At 36.1% G+C, this 19,367-nt stretch overlaps 1 protein-coding gene across 1 annotated transcript; it reads left to right on the top strand.

Moving 5' to 3' along the window:
- The first annotated feature begins 938 nt into the window (after nt 1–938).
- ZNF507 (zinc finger protein 507) lies at nt 939–15,431 on the top strand. Its single transcript, XM_010078331.1, has 5 exons — nt 939–3,050; nt 4,147–4,252; nt 9,001–9,115; nt 14,802–14,936; nt 15,068–15,431. Exons 1-5 carry the CDS (start codon nt 939–941, stop codon nt 15,429–15,431), a joined length of 2,832 nt encoding a protein of 943 aa, XP_010076633.1.
- Nucleotides 15,432–19,367: the final 3,936 nt, after the last annotated feature.

The raw sequence follows: 19,367 nt of genomic DNA, 5'->3' as shown, positions 1-19,367 counted from the left end.
ATATAGTGGAACTTGAATAGGTTATTTTTAGACGATTTTTCAGAAGTAGATTTCACTGTAAGACTTCTTGTCCGGCTCCTCCACCCCTCACCCCACAGCTTTGCCCACATCACAAAGTATGCTTTCATGTAAATTTATACATATTGGCTTCTAATTTAACCTCTGACAGTACCACATTATTGCCTGTGGTTTATGGTTAGATATCTTTAAAGGAAGTGTAAGTGGAAATAGTTATTGCCTTTAGCTTTCCCTCAAAACTTTAGTACCAGTTGATTTTCCCTGCAATTAAGGAAATGTAGAAAAAGCTAAAATTAGTAGCTTTTCTAAGAAATGACATTTCCAATAAGAAGCATGATTTGACATTTGGATGGTCTTTAATATAGTCATAGTGAAATGACTAATGCAAGTAAATATCAGAATTGCTTTCTTTTACTAACATTTCAAGGAAAAAAACACCCTTATTTTTGTAAATTACGTTGTTGCAAATTGCCATTTGCTTTAAGAGGCATCAGTGTATCAGAATGAATCCATTTTCATATCATATCATGGGTTTTGAACATAAATATGTCAGTTACTATTGACTGGTGTATGTGTCTAGCATTCAAATTTGTGGTCCTTGTAAAGAAAAAGACAATAGCTGTAATAGTGCTGATCAGCTTATACTTGAAAAATATTTACCTTGCCCAATTTGGAGGCAGGCAGTTATAGGCTCTCTTGGAAGACGGTTGTCCAGTTGTGTTGAATAGCATCTATGCTATCCACTAAATGTCCTCAAAATCTTTGGCTATTCTATAGCCGTTTTGGAAGTTTTTATAATGCTAGTGGCGTTAGAAGTCCACATTTAGTAGAGGGAGAAATCTAAATAGTATTGGGTTGTATTTGTATTATTGTGCATGTATAAATGTCATTTTTTTATAAAACCCTTTCCCATAGGTATTATGGAAGAAGGAAGCAGTGTTGCAGTATTGATGCCAAATATTGGGGAACAGGAAGCTGTGCTGATTTCTGAAACAGTCATTGGCCCAACACTGCAGAACAGTGAAGATCAGAGAAAATGTAAAACTGATCCGCTAATCCATGTTATCCAGAAACTAAGCAAAATAGTTGAAAGTGAGAAGTCACAAAGATGCCTTTTAATAGGGAAAAAACGTTCCCATTCTAATGCTTCTGCCCAGTCCATTGATGCAGATGATCTTTGTGAAATCCCAGCTAAAGCAATTGAGCTATCTGTTATTGCTACTAAAAAGACTGAAGAGTTACAAGCAGATTATTTTGTGACTGAGTGTCTTCCACAAAGCAAAAAAAAAGTGACGTGCTACCAGTGTAGTCTATGTAAGTTTCTATCACCTTCTCTCTTAACGCTACAAGAACATATAAAACAACATGGGCAGAAAAATGAAGTGATATTAATGTGCTCAGAATGTCATTTTGCTTCTAAAAGCCAAGAAGAACTTGAAAACCACTTCCAAAATTACCATGAGAATGATGGTAAAAGTAGCATCCAGACTAAAGTCCAGCAGTGTGTCAATGTCGCGAGTTCACTTTTGCAAGGGCCAGTGGAAGGAAGTGTCAAATCAGGGGCTGATCAGACAGGAAATGCGGAATGTAAAGATGTAACCCAGTCTACTCCTATGCCCGAAATGGGCAGGAGAAAATGGTATACTTACGAGCAGTATGGCATGTACCGGTGTTTAATTTGTCGGTACACCTGTGGTCAGCAAAGAATGTTGAAAACGCATGCTTGGAAGCATGCAGGTGAGGTTGATTGCTCCTATCCTGTCTTTGAGGAAGAGAATGAAACTACCAACTTATCAGAGACAGTTGTAACTCACACACCTCATAGCGTGGATACAGTTGTTCTTTCTTTGGAAAACAGTGAACTTGATATCCATAGTGAACCTTCTCTTCAGCTTCAGATTTGCAATTCTGAGCAGCTGCCATGCAAATCGCCAGTAGAAACAAATGTAAAAGAGGAAGAGATGTTAAATCAGTCTGTAGTGCATTCTCCTACTGCAGAGGTTTTAGAGGAGACTGTGTCAGATACAGAACAGGATAATATGATAGCTGATAGCCTACTGTCATCAGCACAGAAAATCATTAATTGTAGTCCAAATAAAAAGGGTCATGTTAATGTAATAGTAGAGCGTTTGCCAGGTGCTGAAGAAAGTGTCTCACAAAAGCCTTTCTTGATGTCCACTGACATTGAAACAGAAAAAAAATTAATTTCAGAGGAGTCCCGTGTTACCTGTGAAGAACCTGATGAAGTTTATCGTTCAGATGAAATTCAAGAAGTAATAATAGGATGGAATAATGCTGAGAAGAAAGATAATGAATTAAGCTCCAATAACAACATAACAACTGATGAAAATGCACCTCCTGTACGAAGAAGGACAAATTCAGAGTCTTTACGACTGCACTCGTTAGCTGCAGAAGCTCTCGTTACAATGCCTATCAGAGCGGCAGAACTAACAAGATCTAGCTTGAGGACTCTGACTGGGGAAGATGCTGCAGATGCAGGTGCAGGGCAGGGAGAAGCTGCTCATTCTAAAGTGGTATCTTCTCTTAAGAATCCTTCAGAGGAGTTTAGTGGCTTAAACCAAAGCGAATGTGCAATAGTTGAGATACAGAAAGAAAGGCCAGAGTTATCAGAAGCGCCAATTAAAATGGGCATCAGTATGTCACTGCTCACTGTCATTGAAAAGCTGAAGGAGAGGACAGACCAGAATGCTTCTGATGATGACATTTTGAAAGAATTACAAGACAACGCACAATGCCAAAATGCAAATGATGCAAATATTCCTGCAAGTAACCTAGTGGAATATATACCTAATGTAGATCGACCCTACCGCTGTCGCCTCTGCCATTATAGCAGTGGTAATAAGGGCTACATAAAGCAACACTTGAGAGTCCATCGTCAGAGGCAGCCGTACCAGTGTCCCATCTGTGAACACATCGCTGACAACAGTAAGGATTTAGAGAGCCACATGATCAACCACTGCAAAACAAGAATGTACCAGTGCAAGCAATGTGAAGAATCCTTTCATTATAAGGTAAAGTTTTTTTCCTGTACCCCTCTATAATGGCTAAATAACCTATTTTGCTACTTTTAAAATAACTGGTGATCCCTCTTTCTTATTTAATTCAGTCTGACATCCTGGCTTCATTGTCAATACAATTGGGGATTATTGCCAGCAGCACTTTCCGAATACATCATTCAGCTATATTCTGCCTTACCCACTGAAATAAACTTGCTTCCTTACATAAGTTACTTTCCTGAGAACCGTCTTATGTCAAATCTCATATCATGGTATTTTTCTTCCAACGTGCCCGCTGGTTTTGAGTGTGTGCAAAAGTAATCATGGCATTTGGGGGTAACATGAGACGCTTTGAAGCAGAAATTCTTTCCTCTTTTCCTTTCTTGTTGTGTTGGGCTGGATGTTCTGTAGAACTTAGATCTGAAAGGTTACACACCAGAGCAGAATAATGTACTTCTGCCATTTGTATAATCCTTATTTCAAGCATTAGCGCGGGTGAGTGTGTTCCTGTGTACTCATTTCAGTACTCAGGAATATAGCATAGACAGCACCAGTGTCTGGCTGTAGAACTGAAACTCTTACAGGCAATGGTAATGCAAATTTTCTCATTTTAACCATTGTTTATTTCTAGTTTGAAAAAAATGTATAGGTAGGATAGCAAAAGGCGCTCTCTCCCCTCTCCTCCCCAAGTAAGTAGCAACAGGAATAAGATATTCTTAAGTCAGTAGGTAATATGAAAATTGAGTCAATTTTCACACAAGCCATCCTGTAACATCTAATATTGCTTTTGCAGTACAGTAATTCTGGAGGAAGAACTGTTTGCCACTTGTCTATGGGAATGGGGGGAAAAGGAGATTTATTTTCTAAATGAACACAAATCGTATAATCCTCTCAGTCACTCTCATCAATCCTTTATGTTATTTATTAATGTCATTTACTTTGTTTTGTTTCTAGTAAAATTACCTGAGGGATAATCTGTATGTATGTTAACATACACTTTATATCAGTTGTCATTAAAACTTGACTAACAATGTCACAAACGACTGAAATATTTGAAGTGACCAGTGTATGTTTCCGGTGTATATTTAAACATGGGAAATTGTTTTTTCAGAGCCAACTGCGAAATCATGAAAGAGAACAACACAGTCTTCCAGATATCTTTTCAACAGCTACATCTAACAAACTCATAGTTTCCAACGAAGTAGATGAAAGAGAAGGTACTGTTTATATTTACACTTTAAATTAGAAAAAGTCTCTCACAACATTACTTCTGTTCGTTATATTTGTATAAAACTGGTTTTAAGATCTCATTCATGCTGAAATGTTTTCATGCCTGTTCAGAACCTTAAATGTGTGTTCTTTTCAATCTGCGAAACTTACCATAGTCAGTTTTGAGATATCTTACTGACATTTATGGGGAGGTAAGACATTTTTTAGCCTCTGTAATTGGACCTTGTATTTCTTATTAAACACAACTCGTATGGAGTATTACTCTGAATTTTTAATAAAAAAATATTTTTTTCCTTCCTTCAGCAGTTACCGTATTTTCTGAATCACCCACAGTAAACAAAATAAGCCTTTTTTTAAACTCACTGTGGCAATGTAGTTTGCTGTCAGCATATACGTACAGTACTGTCCATTCTGTGTTCAGAAATTTCAGTTTAATTATGGTAATGTCCAAAATGAGTCATTTTTTTTAGCTCTAGAGAGGCAAACGTAAGGCATTCTAAAAATGCGACCTGTATCTGTAGTAGTTGCCAGGGTAACAGTAGGTATGCATTTTCTAAATATTTGTGTGTGTCTGCTTATAATTTAATAGTGTTTATTTTAAAAACAACAAACCCTTGATGCATTAAGGTAGTGAAATAGGGGAAAAATAGCCAAATTTTGAAGTTTAAGAGAAAATGTGGTCTTAAAATGCTTGAATGCATCCTCCTCTCTGGTGAGTTAAAGTTACTGAAAATATTTACAGCGTTTTTATTTTGAAGGTTACACTGTAATTATTAGTACTGTGCAATTTTAGAGCACTGTGGACAAATACTGGTAATTGCGTCACCTCTGAACAGCTACGGGCTGAAGTATTTCCATTTTGTGCATATAGCTCTTTTCTCTCCTAACTGTGGTCTTTTGTTTGTTTAGATAGCAAACTGTGGACTATAATAGTACTTAGATAGCAGTTGAAATTTCTGGGTTCTACTCTCACCTCTACAGCTCATCAGCGAGTGCAAAAGTAATCACTGAAATTAATGCAGCTACTTGTGAAAAAAGGTTCTAACCAGCATAAACCAGGGTGGGCGGCTTGAACCATTAATGGTTTGTCCAAAGTAACAGTCACAATAAAATGAGATCCTTAACTCCTGACTTCTCTTAGCTCACGCTGCCTCTTTTTTCTGGCTTGCAGTATACAAGTTAGAAATGTAAAAGTTAATTGCCTTATCAGCCCTCAGGTAGAATGACCCTGCGCAACTCCTGTTTGCTCTCATCAAGGCAGAAGGCATTTAAATTCAGGAAACTGATCTGTTGTGCTTATTACATCCCTAAGATGTAAGCCTGACAGCCATCTGAAGTCAGGAGCAGACAGGAAGAAGGCTAGGGAGGGTCTCCTGGCAGTGGGAACATTCCCCATTAAGTAGTGGGGTTTTTTCTTCAAAAGAAATAGCATAAATGTTTTAATGGAAGTGATAGGAAATAAGACATTGCTAGCTTAGCTAGTCACAAATATCTATGAGCACAGCTTGGACTATTCCTTCTGACAATGTTTTGTTTGTTTTAAACCAATGTTTTTCAGGATGTCATGTTACAGGAATAAATACCTTGCAATGTGTGAAACATGTCAGATTTGGGGGAATATGTTTTGAGCTAAAGTCCTGTTAAGGTGGCTGAAAATCAAGATACTTATCTGCTTTTGAGAACAGTGTGTTTTAAGAAGGTGTTTTTAGAGTTTATGTCCTGATCTTGTAACAACTTCCATGAAAGAGGAGCCCCTGTTCGAGGAAACTGCCTGCTTTCAATTTAATTACTCTAGAATTTTTTAAAAATATTTTTTGCTCATTATTATCTTATAAAAGTGTTACAGCCATGCTCTTTAATTGATTGTTTACCCCACATGAAATTTAGTAATGTGGCTGGAATGGAAACAGTTCTTCTTTTAAACTTTTATTAACTCATACTGTGGAATGCTTAAATTATTTCAGAACCAATTTATAATCAAATTGCAACAGCACTGCAGTACAGCAATCTCTTGTCAAACAGATGTCATCCCTATAAAGCGACACAAAACAAAGAAGTTTATGGCATAGCATCTGTTTATGTGAAAGATGCCTGAGCTGGAACAGTTTCATTTCTTGTTTATGAAATAGTCCTAAAAGTCTCTTTATTCATCATGGTTGTACAATAAATTAAAAGGGAGCATTATGACACTGGATATGATCAGATTGTAAATGCCTAATAATGAAGGAATAGGGTAATAAGCAGCGTTACAAGAGCACCTGTTACTGCTCCTAGAACAAAGATCTGTCATTTCCATGTACACTTTTAAGAGACCTGATATCTTCCATCCAGAAAGTAAAAAAAGGCCCCAAACCCACAAGAAATAAGACAGTGGAGGGGGGAGGGGACACAACTGGTAGTTTGCAACAGTGAGAGATTATATGGTACATTATAATTTATGTGCATTTTGTTGAAGGAATAAATATAAATAGTGACTGGTATAAGTAATTTCTCCTAAGTGTGTGCTACTGGGTGGCTAGCCACTTGTAACTATGCAATAGATAAAATGTTTGCATAACGCTTTAAAAATCTCATCAGATAGTGTTTGTTTTAAGCTTCCTGCCCAATAAGATACCAAATTCATAACAGAAAATACATTTGGAAGCAGTTTGTTGTAAAGCTGCAGAATTTAAGATGGAAAACCCATTCAAGTAGAGCGTGCAATAGCTTAACCTTCGCACAACCCCTGCTCTCCCATAGATCTGCAGCCCAGCTTATGTTCAACTAAAATGATCTTTACAAAATCTGTTCAGTATTTTGGACTGAGGAGACGGAACTTCTGTTTTCAAGATAAACTCTACAGTTCCTCCTGAGTTCAATCTGCTTGTCTCATTCCTCCCTTCTTTAGCTAAAAAGAATTGGAATGCAGGAGGAGATGAAGGAGGGAGCTTCAGTCAGTTTTTATTACTCCAAGCTGGAAAGAAGTTCATGGCATTTGGACCTAAGCAGAGATGTGTCTAAAAAGTCTGCTTTCCATCTTTCTGGACAGTTACTTATTGCAAATTTCAGGCTTGTCTGTCTTGTCAATCTGCAAGTCGGAACAGTGGCAGACAGGCCCTCCTCTCAGTGTGACGTGGACCTTCAGTGCTCTTGACCTTGACAAGCCTTTAACAGAATTCTTCAGCGTTCCAAATAGAGGGATCCCATTTGAGAAATCCGAACTTACATTTTTCAGGGATAGGAGTTACTTTTGGGTTCAGGGGAGCTGGGAGGCCTGGGAAGTAGATCACCTGCTGATCTTATCAGAGTTCTTAAGGCAATATCTACTAAAAAACATCCTGCTAATACCCTTTTCTGTTCCACCTAGGATCTTCTGGTGTATCCTGCTAGTAGTGAACCCCTTCACAACACAAACTAATGAGTTGTTTATGCTGGAGATATGCTTTATATGAGCATAAAGAGTTTCTGAAGGCTTTTAGTGCAACATTTGGGCTTCACTTTGTCTCCCACACATTATTTATTGAACTGCATATTTATTTTGGTTTGGGAGTGTACTTTAGTAATGTTCTTTACCCACCAGAGAAATTCTCTGAGGATCTCTATCAGAGTTTCTTTAAAGCCCATGTATGTAACTGAGAATAATGGCTTGACTGTTCAACCAGCTAATAAGAATTTGGTGTGAAGATAAGATGAACTTGAGCACCTTACTTGCACTTGGGGGGGGGGAAAGCAGAATTAGTAAGGCTAGTGAAGAGGTTAGATGCAGAAAGAAAAGCCTTTGATTTTAGTTTGGTGTTTCTTTTGGCAGTAGTGCTGATTTAAACAGCTCCTACCTTGGTGTTCCTTCATGTTTCTGTTCTTCCCTCATTTGGGGAGTACCTGGAGGCTGCATGACAGGCTGGAATGGGAAAATGTCCGGCATAAAAAATACCATCCCACTTCCCAAATGTTAATATTTTAACCCAAATCAGTTCCATTATTCAGTGAGGGAGCAGGAATAGGGCTGTTTAAGTCTACATGCATCTCAAAGATATTCAAACTGTGCGCTTGCGGGCACACATTTTCCTACGTTAAATTAGTCATTAGCCTTTGTCTCTGGAACCATTAATTTTTCAAGAGTCTCTTTCATTCTGGAAAGAAAAAATGATTTTTGGTACAATTGCTTTTTAGTAATTTGGAGAAGTTCCAAATTATTTCTTAACACATCTGGTCAGTATCTGGTTTTTTATCATCTCAGATCCTTCTGAAAGTGTGAGTGTATGTGGATGATAAAGAAGATTTAGATGCTTTGTGAGGCCTTTTGCTTTTCTGTGTTTGCCAGTTTGAAACTTGTCCTTTCTCAGTGTCCATCTTTTCCTTTGATTTGATCCATTCTGCGAAGCAGTGAAACTGCTTTTTTTTCAGCAGTTCCCACATTTTGTCACCTTGTGCTGTAAGACGGGATTTTAACCCAACTGCAGGAAGAAGGGAAGAGTCTGTATAGAGAGAAAGAACGTGTTTTCCTAAAATTTTAATAATTCCAGTAAAAGGTAGAGCGAAAGCAGAACAGTATAGTAAATAAACTATACCTTTATTATCTCTATGTCTATTGCCTGTTTGCTCCAGATACTTTAAAAGTATTAAATATTTATAGATATTTAAAAGCATTACTTTAAAATGTTAATTCATGATTCAATTATGTGCTGAAATTATCATCTGAGAACTCCTTACAGTGCTGAATGCAACTCTCTAAAATCGTGGATTTTGTTTCTTACAGGAAATAAGTCTTCAGTTCAGAAACTGTATAGATGTGATGTATGTGACTACACAAGCACAACTTATGTTGGTGTACGAAACCACAGACGAATTCATAACTCCGATAAGCCATATAGGTAAGTGTCCCAATTATTGCTGGCTAATGCCACATGCCTGGTTTACTTGTTTGAACTAGAAAGGTTACTTAAGTGCTCATGCAATTTTGAAGATATTGTTAAAGAACTTCAGTTACATAATTGTAATGTAAATTTGAAGGAGCCACACTTGCTAGTTGATTCAAACTGTGTAATTAAGATGTGCTAACTTTTCCAGGATGCATCTTATGCTATAGCAGTCTGCTACTTGTTTTCAGTTTGAAGCATTCAGATGTGGAACAGGAAATAATTACATTGAAATATTGAGCTTTGTCCTGTAGTAATAATGTATTTTCAAACTCCTTGTACACTTTATTAGTTTTGGATTTGGAAAGTGTTCTCCAATGTCATATTGCTGCTTTGCACATTGGTTTCTACATAGTGTGGCAAAATTGTACCCTTTGTCTTGTTGCCAGTCCCTTCATCTTTTTCACAGGTTTCAAACAATATTAACACACTCATTTAGGATCAGAATTTATAACTTTTCTACAAGGATGTTACATTGATTTATATAGAAACTTTGATATCTAAAATCATGTGTAGTACTATAGCTCGGGTCCCCAGCAGAAAAATAAATCATGCATTTTTCTATTGGTTGCTGCATAAATTCTTGCAAATTCAATCTATGCTCATTCAATGTGGATCTCTGTCCCTCTCTAGTGGCTAGAAAATAGATCTGAGTTAATAGAATTTTTGAGCTAAGATGCTTCTATCTTTTTAATACAAATTCTGGAAACACCTTGAAATGCTGAGCTCAGGCAGGGACTTTCTCTTTTGGATAAACAAACCCAGAAGACATGCTGTATTTTCATTTGTGCATTATAATGATATCCCGTAACACTAGCAAAAATTTGCAAGATGTTTGCTCAGAGAGCAAATATGGAATACAAATAGATTTTTTTTTCTTCTCAGAATCTTCCCTACTGCCGTTACTTGTTACTTAGCGGAGCTGGAACAACAGATACTGCAGAGTGTCTTGTATATGGTAGTTTTCTGAATTGGTGCTAGGCAGCCTGTTTAATTTAGGAACCTTTGAAAATTTCCCATTGGTGATATAGGCTGCTGCATACTAAATTTAAGCCGACTGATCTGGCTCTTTTCTTACTATTTTTTCAAAACATCTTAGACAAATCTGCAGACCTGGTAGGATAATTAAGGCACAGCCTAAAAACATAAAGATCCAGTATTTATGATATTTCTCCTTCTGAAACATGTATTCCTCAAGCCTTTCATAGTATCAGATGGAAACCTACTATATTGCTGCCATTATAGCTGTAAACATATATTATTATTTATTTGACAAAAATTATTGGAAATAAAACTGTATAGCTGCCAGCAATGCATTTTGGTAGATTTGGTACCTTCTGGATTTTAATATTGCACAATTAAGTCCTTTCAAAAATAAAGTGAGTAATTTCAAGTTAAGTATCCTGCAATCTCAAACTGTTCCACACTATAGACCAGACTTAATAAATATTGGACGTTTTACTGTTTCAAAAAAAGAAACAACTAAAGTCCTAATAAATATGCAGAGTTTTAGTTGAGCTTCATGGCTTCTGTTTCAACCTGTTGTATACAGGAAGCTGGTGTGGTAGTATATTGATATTTATGAATAGCATAGTATTTTGTGTAATACTTTGGAATCTAAATCCATGGATCTAAAGCTAGATAAATCTGGTTTATGTATTATTTTTATACAAATATATTGTGACAGAAGTAAAAAAGTAAAAATGTAGACAGCATGATGTGACACACTTGCCTTAGGGCACTTGGATCTAAATGTGTTGATCTTGTCCTTGACTCCTATTTCAGATATAATGCTCTGAAATTTAGACATTTTATTACTAAATAGATAGTTTGGCTTTTAAAATGTCATGAGAAACATGGCTGTTGCATTAAGTAGAGCATGAATTCTTGAGGAACAAGACTCACTTCTAAATAGACTATGTCCTCTAAGCTCTTTATGGTCATATTCTGCCTTTGCATAACATAGCCAAGCAGCTTGCATGAGGGCTGCATCCATTCAAGTCCACCCGCATCTCCCTACACTTTGTGATGCTTACCAACTTCAGTAGAGGTGCACAAGATAGATGTCAGGAAAGAACATGGTCCATATGCCTAGTGATTCTTACTCAAAGGTGAAAGCTTTTTTGGGCTGCAAAATATTCTCATGGTCCAAAAATTTAAAGTTAACGTCATTGTTTGGACTTCTGTAATATTGTTAGTTTTTAACTGTAGTCTTCCCAGATACCTTTGCTTTCTTATAGATTTTTATTTCTGGAATAGTGTTAGCAGTTAATTGTCAGATTAGTTTACTTCTTGTTGTCTCTTTAGATGTCGAGTATGTGACTTCGCCACCACAAATATGAATAGCTTGAAATGCCATATGAGGCGCCACCCCCAGGAGCATCAGGCAGTGCAGCTAATGGAACACTACAAGTATGTAACAGTTGTAATTTGGCAAAAAGCTGTGATAGTAGTGATTTTGTTATGTTAAGATACAAAGCAGAGTTCAGATTCTATTCTTTTCCCGCCTAGATTCATTCTTTGTTCCAGTGACTTTTTTTTTTTTTTTTTTTGAGAGAAAGAGATTTGATGTGGCATTCCAAGGTGATGTTTATCCTAGCTAATTAAACACGACCATGACCTCCCTCTGGTACAGTATTCAGGTTTTTCTTTCCAGAATGGGGTGGTTGCATATAAACTGCCTATTGCAAGTAGTTTCTGGACCATGTTAATTACCAAAGCATGCCTGGAACTGTTTGGGAGAATGCGTGTGCCAAAACCATGCCAGAGGCACTTCTAACATTTAACATTACAGACTGTTAAATTCCAGTACCCAGGAACGTTCTCTGGCTTTGTTTAATATCCTAGCCTAGGCACAGCCTTTGCATATACATGTTAGTTAGAATCCAGATTGGCATCACACTGCCCTAGTTAAGAATTAATATGAATAGTCACTGTGTTTAAGTGATGAGTGTCCTTTATAGTCTGTCCATAGATATGTGTGTTACACACACATATATATCTCTCTCTCTATATATATATATATATGAGAAAGTTGTCACAAATAGTTGCAATTGTTTACTACTAATTTGCAACAAAAAATAAAAGCTGGGAAAGGAAAGAAAATCAGGAATATTCTGAATATTTCCTAGTGGAAGATTTTAAAGGCAATAGGAAGAATCCAAATAAAGCACATTCAAATAAGGGTTTCTTCTCAAGAAAATTTGCTTCGACAACTTCCAAGTCCTTCCAGTGCATTTTTTCCCCAAAATGTTCCTAGTAGTATTATATTCTGTTTGCTCCATGGTCATACTTTATGCAGTATTACTGAGTGCTTTCAGTATTACCGAAGATTACTGAAAACCTCCACACTTTGGTCCTTGCATTCCCAAGGAAATAGTCTATCAAAAGCTGCAAGATAACTGCTTCATCAGTAGATCAATTTAAGATACACTTGAACAGTAAAGTTTAATAATTCAACATAGGTCAACCAGTAGGGCAAATCATGCTATAGAATGGAAAGGGTTGTATTACTAAGCTCAACAGGAAAATAATTTTGTTCCTCAGGGAATGTCTTGCATATACGGTAACTATTACATGAAGTATGTGATCATAAAGTGTACTGCATCAGGCTAAAAGCTGTTGAGTTTCCGTGTCTCTAATTTGAACTGTGTGCTAAAGCAGGCAACAGCATTTAGCTCATGATATTGTTCTCAGCAAAGTAAATCTGATTAGTAAATCACCTGAGTTAATTAATGTGCTTCAAAAAATGAGACTGTAATTAAAAGGGATAAAAACAAACACTGAACTGTTGCTTCATTCACTGTTACTGACTCACTGATCAAGCTGTGTTAGTGGCACAGAAAAATCATATATATATATAAGACTAGTGGAATACATGTGCATATAGAATGGAACTAAGATTATTTGTTGATCTTTGTGTTTTGCAAAAAAATTATTTTGTCTTAATTATATGTATAAATTAACTCTAAGCTCTGCCTTTTATCTTATTTTTAATGATGCCATTATTTTGTAACAGCCTTATTAGAAATACTAAGATTTTCAACCTGAGAGTGAACTTGCTTATATTTGAAAGCATTTATTTTCTTTATAAGGCTTCAAATTAGAAGGAAAAGAGGAAAAATAGAACAGTACATTGCAAATCAAGTAACAAAGTGAGCTAGAACGACTTGCTTGTTGTTGCCCAGCAGGACAGAATTATCTTGCTATATAAGCAAGGTAATGTACCATGCCTTCAGCTAACTTGTGAGATTTTTTTGCTGTTCTCCATCACCTTCTGTTGAGCAGGAGTAGTTTCCTGCATCTGATTATTTGCAAGGCATTTAAGGACTATATCCTACTGTCATTGAGAAGTGGTAAAACCTTACTGGATTGTAGTGTGTAACACGGTTTTATGTAGGCCTTCTCCTGGTTCCAGGTTCTGTTTCTGAAAAGGTCTAAGAATTTACAAAAACTTACTAGCATAGTAGTCATTTTAAAAGACTCATCATAGCAAAACATATTGGGTTCACATTGCTTGAGCAGAAAACATCTTACTCTCATTGAGGAATGAGATAGACTGAGATGCATTCCTAGCTATCATTTATTAGAACAAGGTTGTGTTTGATTGATCCCGGTCTTTTCCATGTGATCTGAGAAACTGAAGACTTCCAAAGTGGCAGTTAGCTAAGCAAAGTAGCTTCCTTGTCCAAAAGACAAGCAGCTATGTTGTCTTCACCATGAGTACTCTCCTGTTTTGGAGCGATGTCCTGCAGTATCACTGATCTCCTTCATGCTGAGACAACTAATTCATCATCTTAGAAAACACATAAAAAATCTCCTCTGTTGTATGTTCATGTATCAAAAAAATCCTATGGGATTTGATCAGTTTTCAGTTATTTGTGCCCGTAAATATACACTACATCTCTATCTAAATAGGATTTGTTCTTCGAGGTTTTGTTCTTTACTGTACAAGACAATGTTTTATAGGGAAATTCAAAATCTAGCCTTGTGGTACCCGAGCTGATGGACAACTCTATGGAAAAAACTGTAATCTGTCTGAATTTTGATCTGTGAATATATTAAAAATCTCACTGGACATTGTCCTTGGCAACCCGCTATAGCTGATCCTGCTTGAGCAGGTGGATTGGACTGCAGGTGATCTCAGGATGTCCCTTCCAACTCCAACAATGTTGTGATCCTTAAACTAGCATATGCTACAGCAGAAAAGGCTTTATTAGTTCAATTAAAATTATTGGTGCTAATTACACAGATTCTGCTTGGTTCAGAGCAATGGCAAAGAGATCTCACTTCCTGCCTGCCACTGATGTACTCCATGTTTCTGCAGTCATCGGAACTATTGCATTTTTGCACTATTTAAACAGTTTTAACAGGACAAACAGATAAGATTTTAATTCAGTTGTTTAAGAAGTCAGAAAAAGCAAACTTAAAAATTCTCAGACCGTAGAAATGGCCTTACATTTCAAAATGAAACTTTGCAAACTAACTTGACTGTTTATGAAACTGAAAAAGGGGACTGAGAAGAGGATTGACGTGTAGCTCTCTGTTTACTCATCCTTTTGGAAGACCTAATCCATTACTAAACTAATAAAACCTAACTTATAAATGTTTCTCTTTTTCCTTCCCCATGTTTTTTCCCTAGATGTTCTCTTTGTGGATACGTATGTAGCCATCCTCCATCCCTGAAGTCCCACATGTGGAAACATGCAAGTGACCAAAATTATAATTATGAACAAGTGAACAAGGCTATTAATGATGCAATTTCGCAAAGCAGCAGGTATGTCTGATTTACTTTCAATTCCTATCATCTAGAATTTTCAAAGGACCCAATTCTGATCCAAAATAAAGTTCCTGTCAAAAAGCAACAACTGTATGTTTTTATATTTTTTTCGGTTTTTATTATTTCAGGTTTCAAGGACAGCTTCCTGACAAAACCTTATTAGAAGGCACAGATGAAAGTACGGTATCTATACTAGGAAGTTCAGACAACTTGGTATCTTTTACAGAGTCTATTAACCAGACTACAAATGAAATTTCAGGTTCTGATGAAAATGAAAAACCTAACTTGATGAATACCTCATGCAGTTTAGAAAAGAACTCCACTCTACCCCATCTTGGCACAGAATACTGTGTTCTTCTCTTCTGCTGCTGCATTTGTGGTTTTGAGTCTACCAACAAAGAAAATCTGCTGGATCATATGAAAGAACATGAGGGTGAAATCATAAACATCATTCTAAATAAGGACCACAGCACAACTCAGAGCACAAACTAGGTGAAGCAGTGAGTTGGAGTTTCCTAGAGTGAATATTTTCTTTCTTTGATAATTTTTGCCTGAGAAACTTGCTAAAGAGAATTGCAAGTGAAACTTGATTTCCCTTCCTGAGTCCTTCTTTCAGTAGGAGTACAATATATTAACCAGGGACTGATGAATCATTTAAGAGATAAATATAAGGAGTGGGAATAGAACGATCCATTTTAACCTGTTATTTCTCTCTATGGTGCCAAGAATATAGGATTGTTGGGTTTTTTTCTTCTATTGTCAGGTACTCGTTGGTAAAAATGCATTAGTAACAGTACATTAAAACCCAAAGGTATGAAAGCTTTGTATCAATTGAAAAGCTTTTTTCTTCCTGCCTCTTTGTTGTTTTCCAAGTATTCCAGCACAGAACCTTTCTACCCTCTTTTTTTGAAACTGGCAACAGACCAGATTTTACAACATGATCTCATAAACCCCACTGCCTGGATTCTGGAAGGCAGGGAGAGCGGAGGTGGGCGAGGGCATGTGTGTGCTTGGATGCGCACATAGGCATGTCATTGTTCCCAATCTATTTTTCAGGCCTTACAAACTCCAAGTCATCCTTCAACAAAGACTGCTGTCCTTTCTATTGATTTAGAGCAGCAGGAGCTGAGGAGCCTAGAAGCGTTTTGCTAATAACTATTTGTCTGATTGGTTCCTAACTAAAGAACTGCTCTCTTTTGAGTTGATAGTGTGTAAAAGATCCTTTATAATAATGACCTGCTGTTTCTTAATGGTTTTCTTGACACATTCAGCAGAACTATTTAAAAAAAAAAAGCTTAGCATATGTCACTTTTAATTTGTAGCTATTACTTTGAGGTATGTATGAGCAATGTTTTTTAATGAGAACAAGACATTAAGAGTAATTGCCCCAAAGAGATGTAGATTAAACTTATATAGATTCCTAAAGGTGTAGGTGAGCACAAAGTGGGATTTTCAGAAATGCCTACATGCTTTGGAGGTCTTTGAAAATCCCACTAGGCTGTATAAATTTCCCATTTGTCTGGCAGAGCTGTAACTGTAGAAATAATTCACTGAAAGATAGAGTAATCTCCCTGTAGAAAATCATAGTTTTTTAAAAAAAGCAAACAATATTTTAAGCAAAAACTGTATTCAGTCATTCGTAGAATAAATTTTACAAGTGCATATAATATGGATTCATAAAGGGAGTTAGGGATTACTTTGTTTTCTAAGAAACACATAGAAATCTCTCCCTTTTGAAGCCTTTAGCTTCTAAAATTACAGTGCCTTTTTTTTTCCACAGTTACAGCAATTTGCAGTGGAAGACATTCATCTATGTATCAGTTTGGAATATTATTAGACTCGGTAATTACCTGGCAGCTTTGTTGAGATTATTTGTAAAGTTGGCTACTTAAATTGTTTGAAATACATGCTTCAATGAAGTGAAATAGTAGCACTTCCAAAGAAGCCCTTTAGCAGCCCAATTTAAACTTTCTGGTTTGGGCATGTATTCTTTTCTTTCAATGAATGGCAGATGCACAGAAGCATGCCCAGTTCCTGAGATGGGGAGGCAGTTACCTGATTTTAAGTAGCTCATTACTTAAAAATGGACTTACTCTTAGAAAAACAGTATTTTATGGTTACTTTATTTATACATTTCTGCTAGCATAAATAAGCTACAACTGTAAATCTAAGAAGGTGGCATATGCAGTGTATAGTCCATTGCGCTATTGCTGACTAGAAGTGGCAAACAGGAAAAGGAAACAAGTCTTGTTAAAACTTTATGAAGCAGCACAAAATCTAAAGGCCAGGGTAAAGGCACCAAGATCCCAAGTACATTTGACTTCTTTTGGGTTAAATATCTATTATTTTGTTTATAAATTAGATAGCTGAAAGTACACGTTTTACTTGAAAAATTGGTCAGGATATAATGTCAAAGCATTTTTGTGTCAGATATTTGAGATATTTTAAATACATATGTGAATTAAAGATACATTATTTTCAGTTAAAAGTTATTTTTCATATTCCTTACAGATGGATTTTACATTTGAAAAACATGATTTATTTACTTGATCTCAAATTCAATTAGAGATAGTAAACTTCTAATGGGATATTCATACTCTCTTATTGACACCAATATTTTATCTTCAATATAGAATTCACGTGAAGATAGTACATTATCTGGAATATAGCTCAACTTCCTTCAGAGATCCCATTTGTTGAAAAAAATTAAAGGTACATGATCCATAGTAATGCTAAGCTACCAGTCAGTATTCACAGACACAATATTTTGCCACAGTTATTTTTGTGTAAAGGGATAATTATTTTAAAGCTGCTGAGCTAGTGAAAGATAAAAAGGTGAAAAACTCACATTTATAAGCTAAGGAGATGGCAGTGAACCAAGACTTAAAAAGCAAGTAAACTTGAATCAAAATTCACAATGTTGGTGTACGTGCAAGCCACACTTGCACCAGGACTCACTGAAATGGGATTACTAAGCAGGATGCATCTTTTCGCAGTTGTTCCTTGCCATCTTGTTGCTTTTTTCTTTCTGACCATGTGTTCTATAAAATAGTGGAAAGTTAGTTGCCTCTAAAAAACATTATCAATCCTAACAAATAAATAAGTCTTTCCCATATGCACAGAGATTTATTTTTTTAACTGTCTCCATGCTGCTTGCCATTAGTTACCCGCTCACGATTCCCATGAACTTTATCAGAAGTTCTGCATGTGAAGTAATTCTAGACTTAGTTTTTCTGAAAGCAAATTATTCCTCAGGTTACCTGCTTTAGAACGTGTATGGTTGGCTCGGTCACATGTTATGTAAGGGGTTTTAAGCACATTTCAAAGTCACCCACACTGCGGTCTTCCCCTTTCTTTAGGCTTTTAATATATTTTCAGATCTTCTGTCACAGCACTATCAGATGATCAGCTATTCACTTGCTGTTTAAATTAGATTTTATTCTGTGATATGAACTGTAACTTGCAGCTTTGTTTTAAATGCCTATACTTCTACTAAAGAGAAAACTTCCTTCATACTAGACTATACTGATAAATAGGTGCATATTTCATCTTTCCAATTTATGCTTGGCCTGGAAAAATAGAGTGGGATTCAGTCAGAGTTATTGTATTTTCCTCTTTCAGAAGCACTTATTTAATCATTTTTAAAAATGTACAGTTGGTGCTCAAAGTAACATTTGTTAAGATATATTTAATAGAAATCTACATTTGCATTTGATATTCATGGACATGGGTACATGTATTTTTTTAAGAAAAGGTATTGTAACACTATGGCACTGCTTTTATAGCCAAAGTATAAAAAATTTAGAAAACTGACATGTAAAGACTGCAGTTAATTCTGATACTGTATCTTATTAAATAGGATGACTTTCATTTTATAAAATCATCCAGCACATTAAGCTGCATGCCTTAAGCTCTCTCTAGGATTGTGTTCCTGATGGACGACTGTTTGGAACTATGAAGCAAAGTCTGTAGTACTACTTTAACTACCTTCTGAAATACTGTACAATGTTAGAATAATTTATTTTGCTTTACAGGAGTTTGTCACGTTTTGACTTTAATATTGTATTTTGGTAATAAACTTTTTTTTGTTAAACACTTTAGTCACTTTTATTTCACCTGTATGAAATATGAATATGGGAAAATCAAGCACTGAACCTGTCTTTAGAGATGGGAATCTTAAAACAAAGAGTATTTGAAATACTTTACTGCCATTTCTCACTCCTGTGTCAAGTTATTACAGTTTTAATACCATTAATACAAGTTTTATAAAAGTAAGTGTAGTAATGAAAGATGAGACTATTAGGTCAAAATACTTGTAAGCTTGAATGCAGTTATAAAGGGACAATGCTGAAGGACAGAACTGGACTTTCAAAATGCATAATGAGTCTAGTGGGAACTTTTTCCCTATTTAAATGGAGTGAAAGCCTT

This window comes from Pterocles gutturalis, unplaced genomic scaffold (assembly GCF_000699245.1).
Source record: "Pterocles gutturalis isolate BGI_N339 unplaced genomic scaffold, ASM69924v1 scaffold47603, whole genome shotgun sequence".
Lineage (NCBI taxonomy): Eukaryota > Metazoa > Chordata > Aves > Pterocliformes > Pteroclidae > Pterocles > Pterocles gutturalis.
The sequence above is the reverse complement of the archived record's forward strand: the minus strand, read 5'-3'. Positions and strand labels throughout refer to the sequence as shown.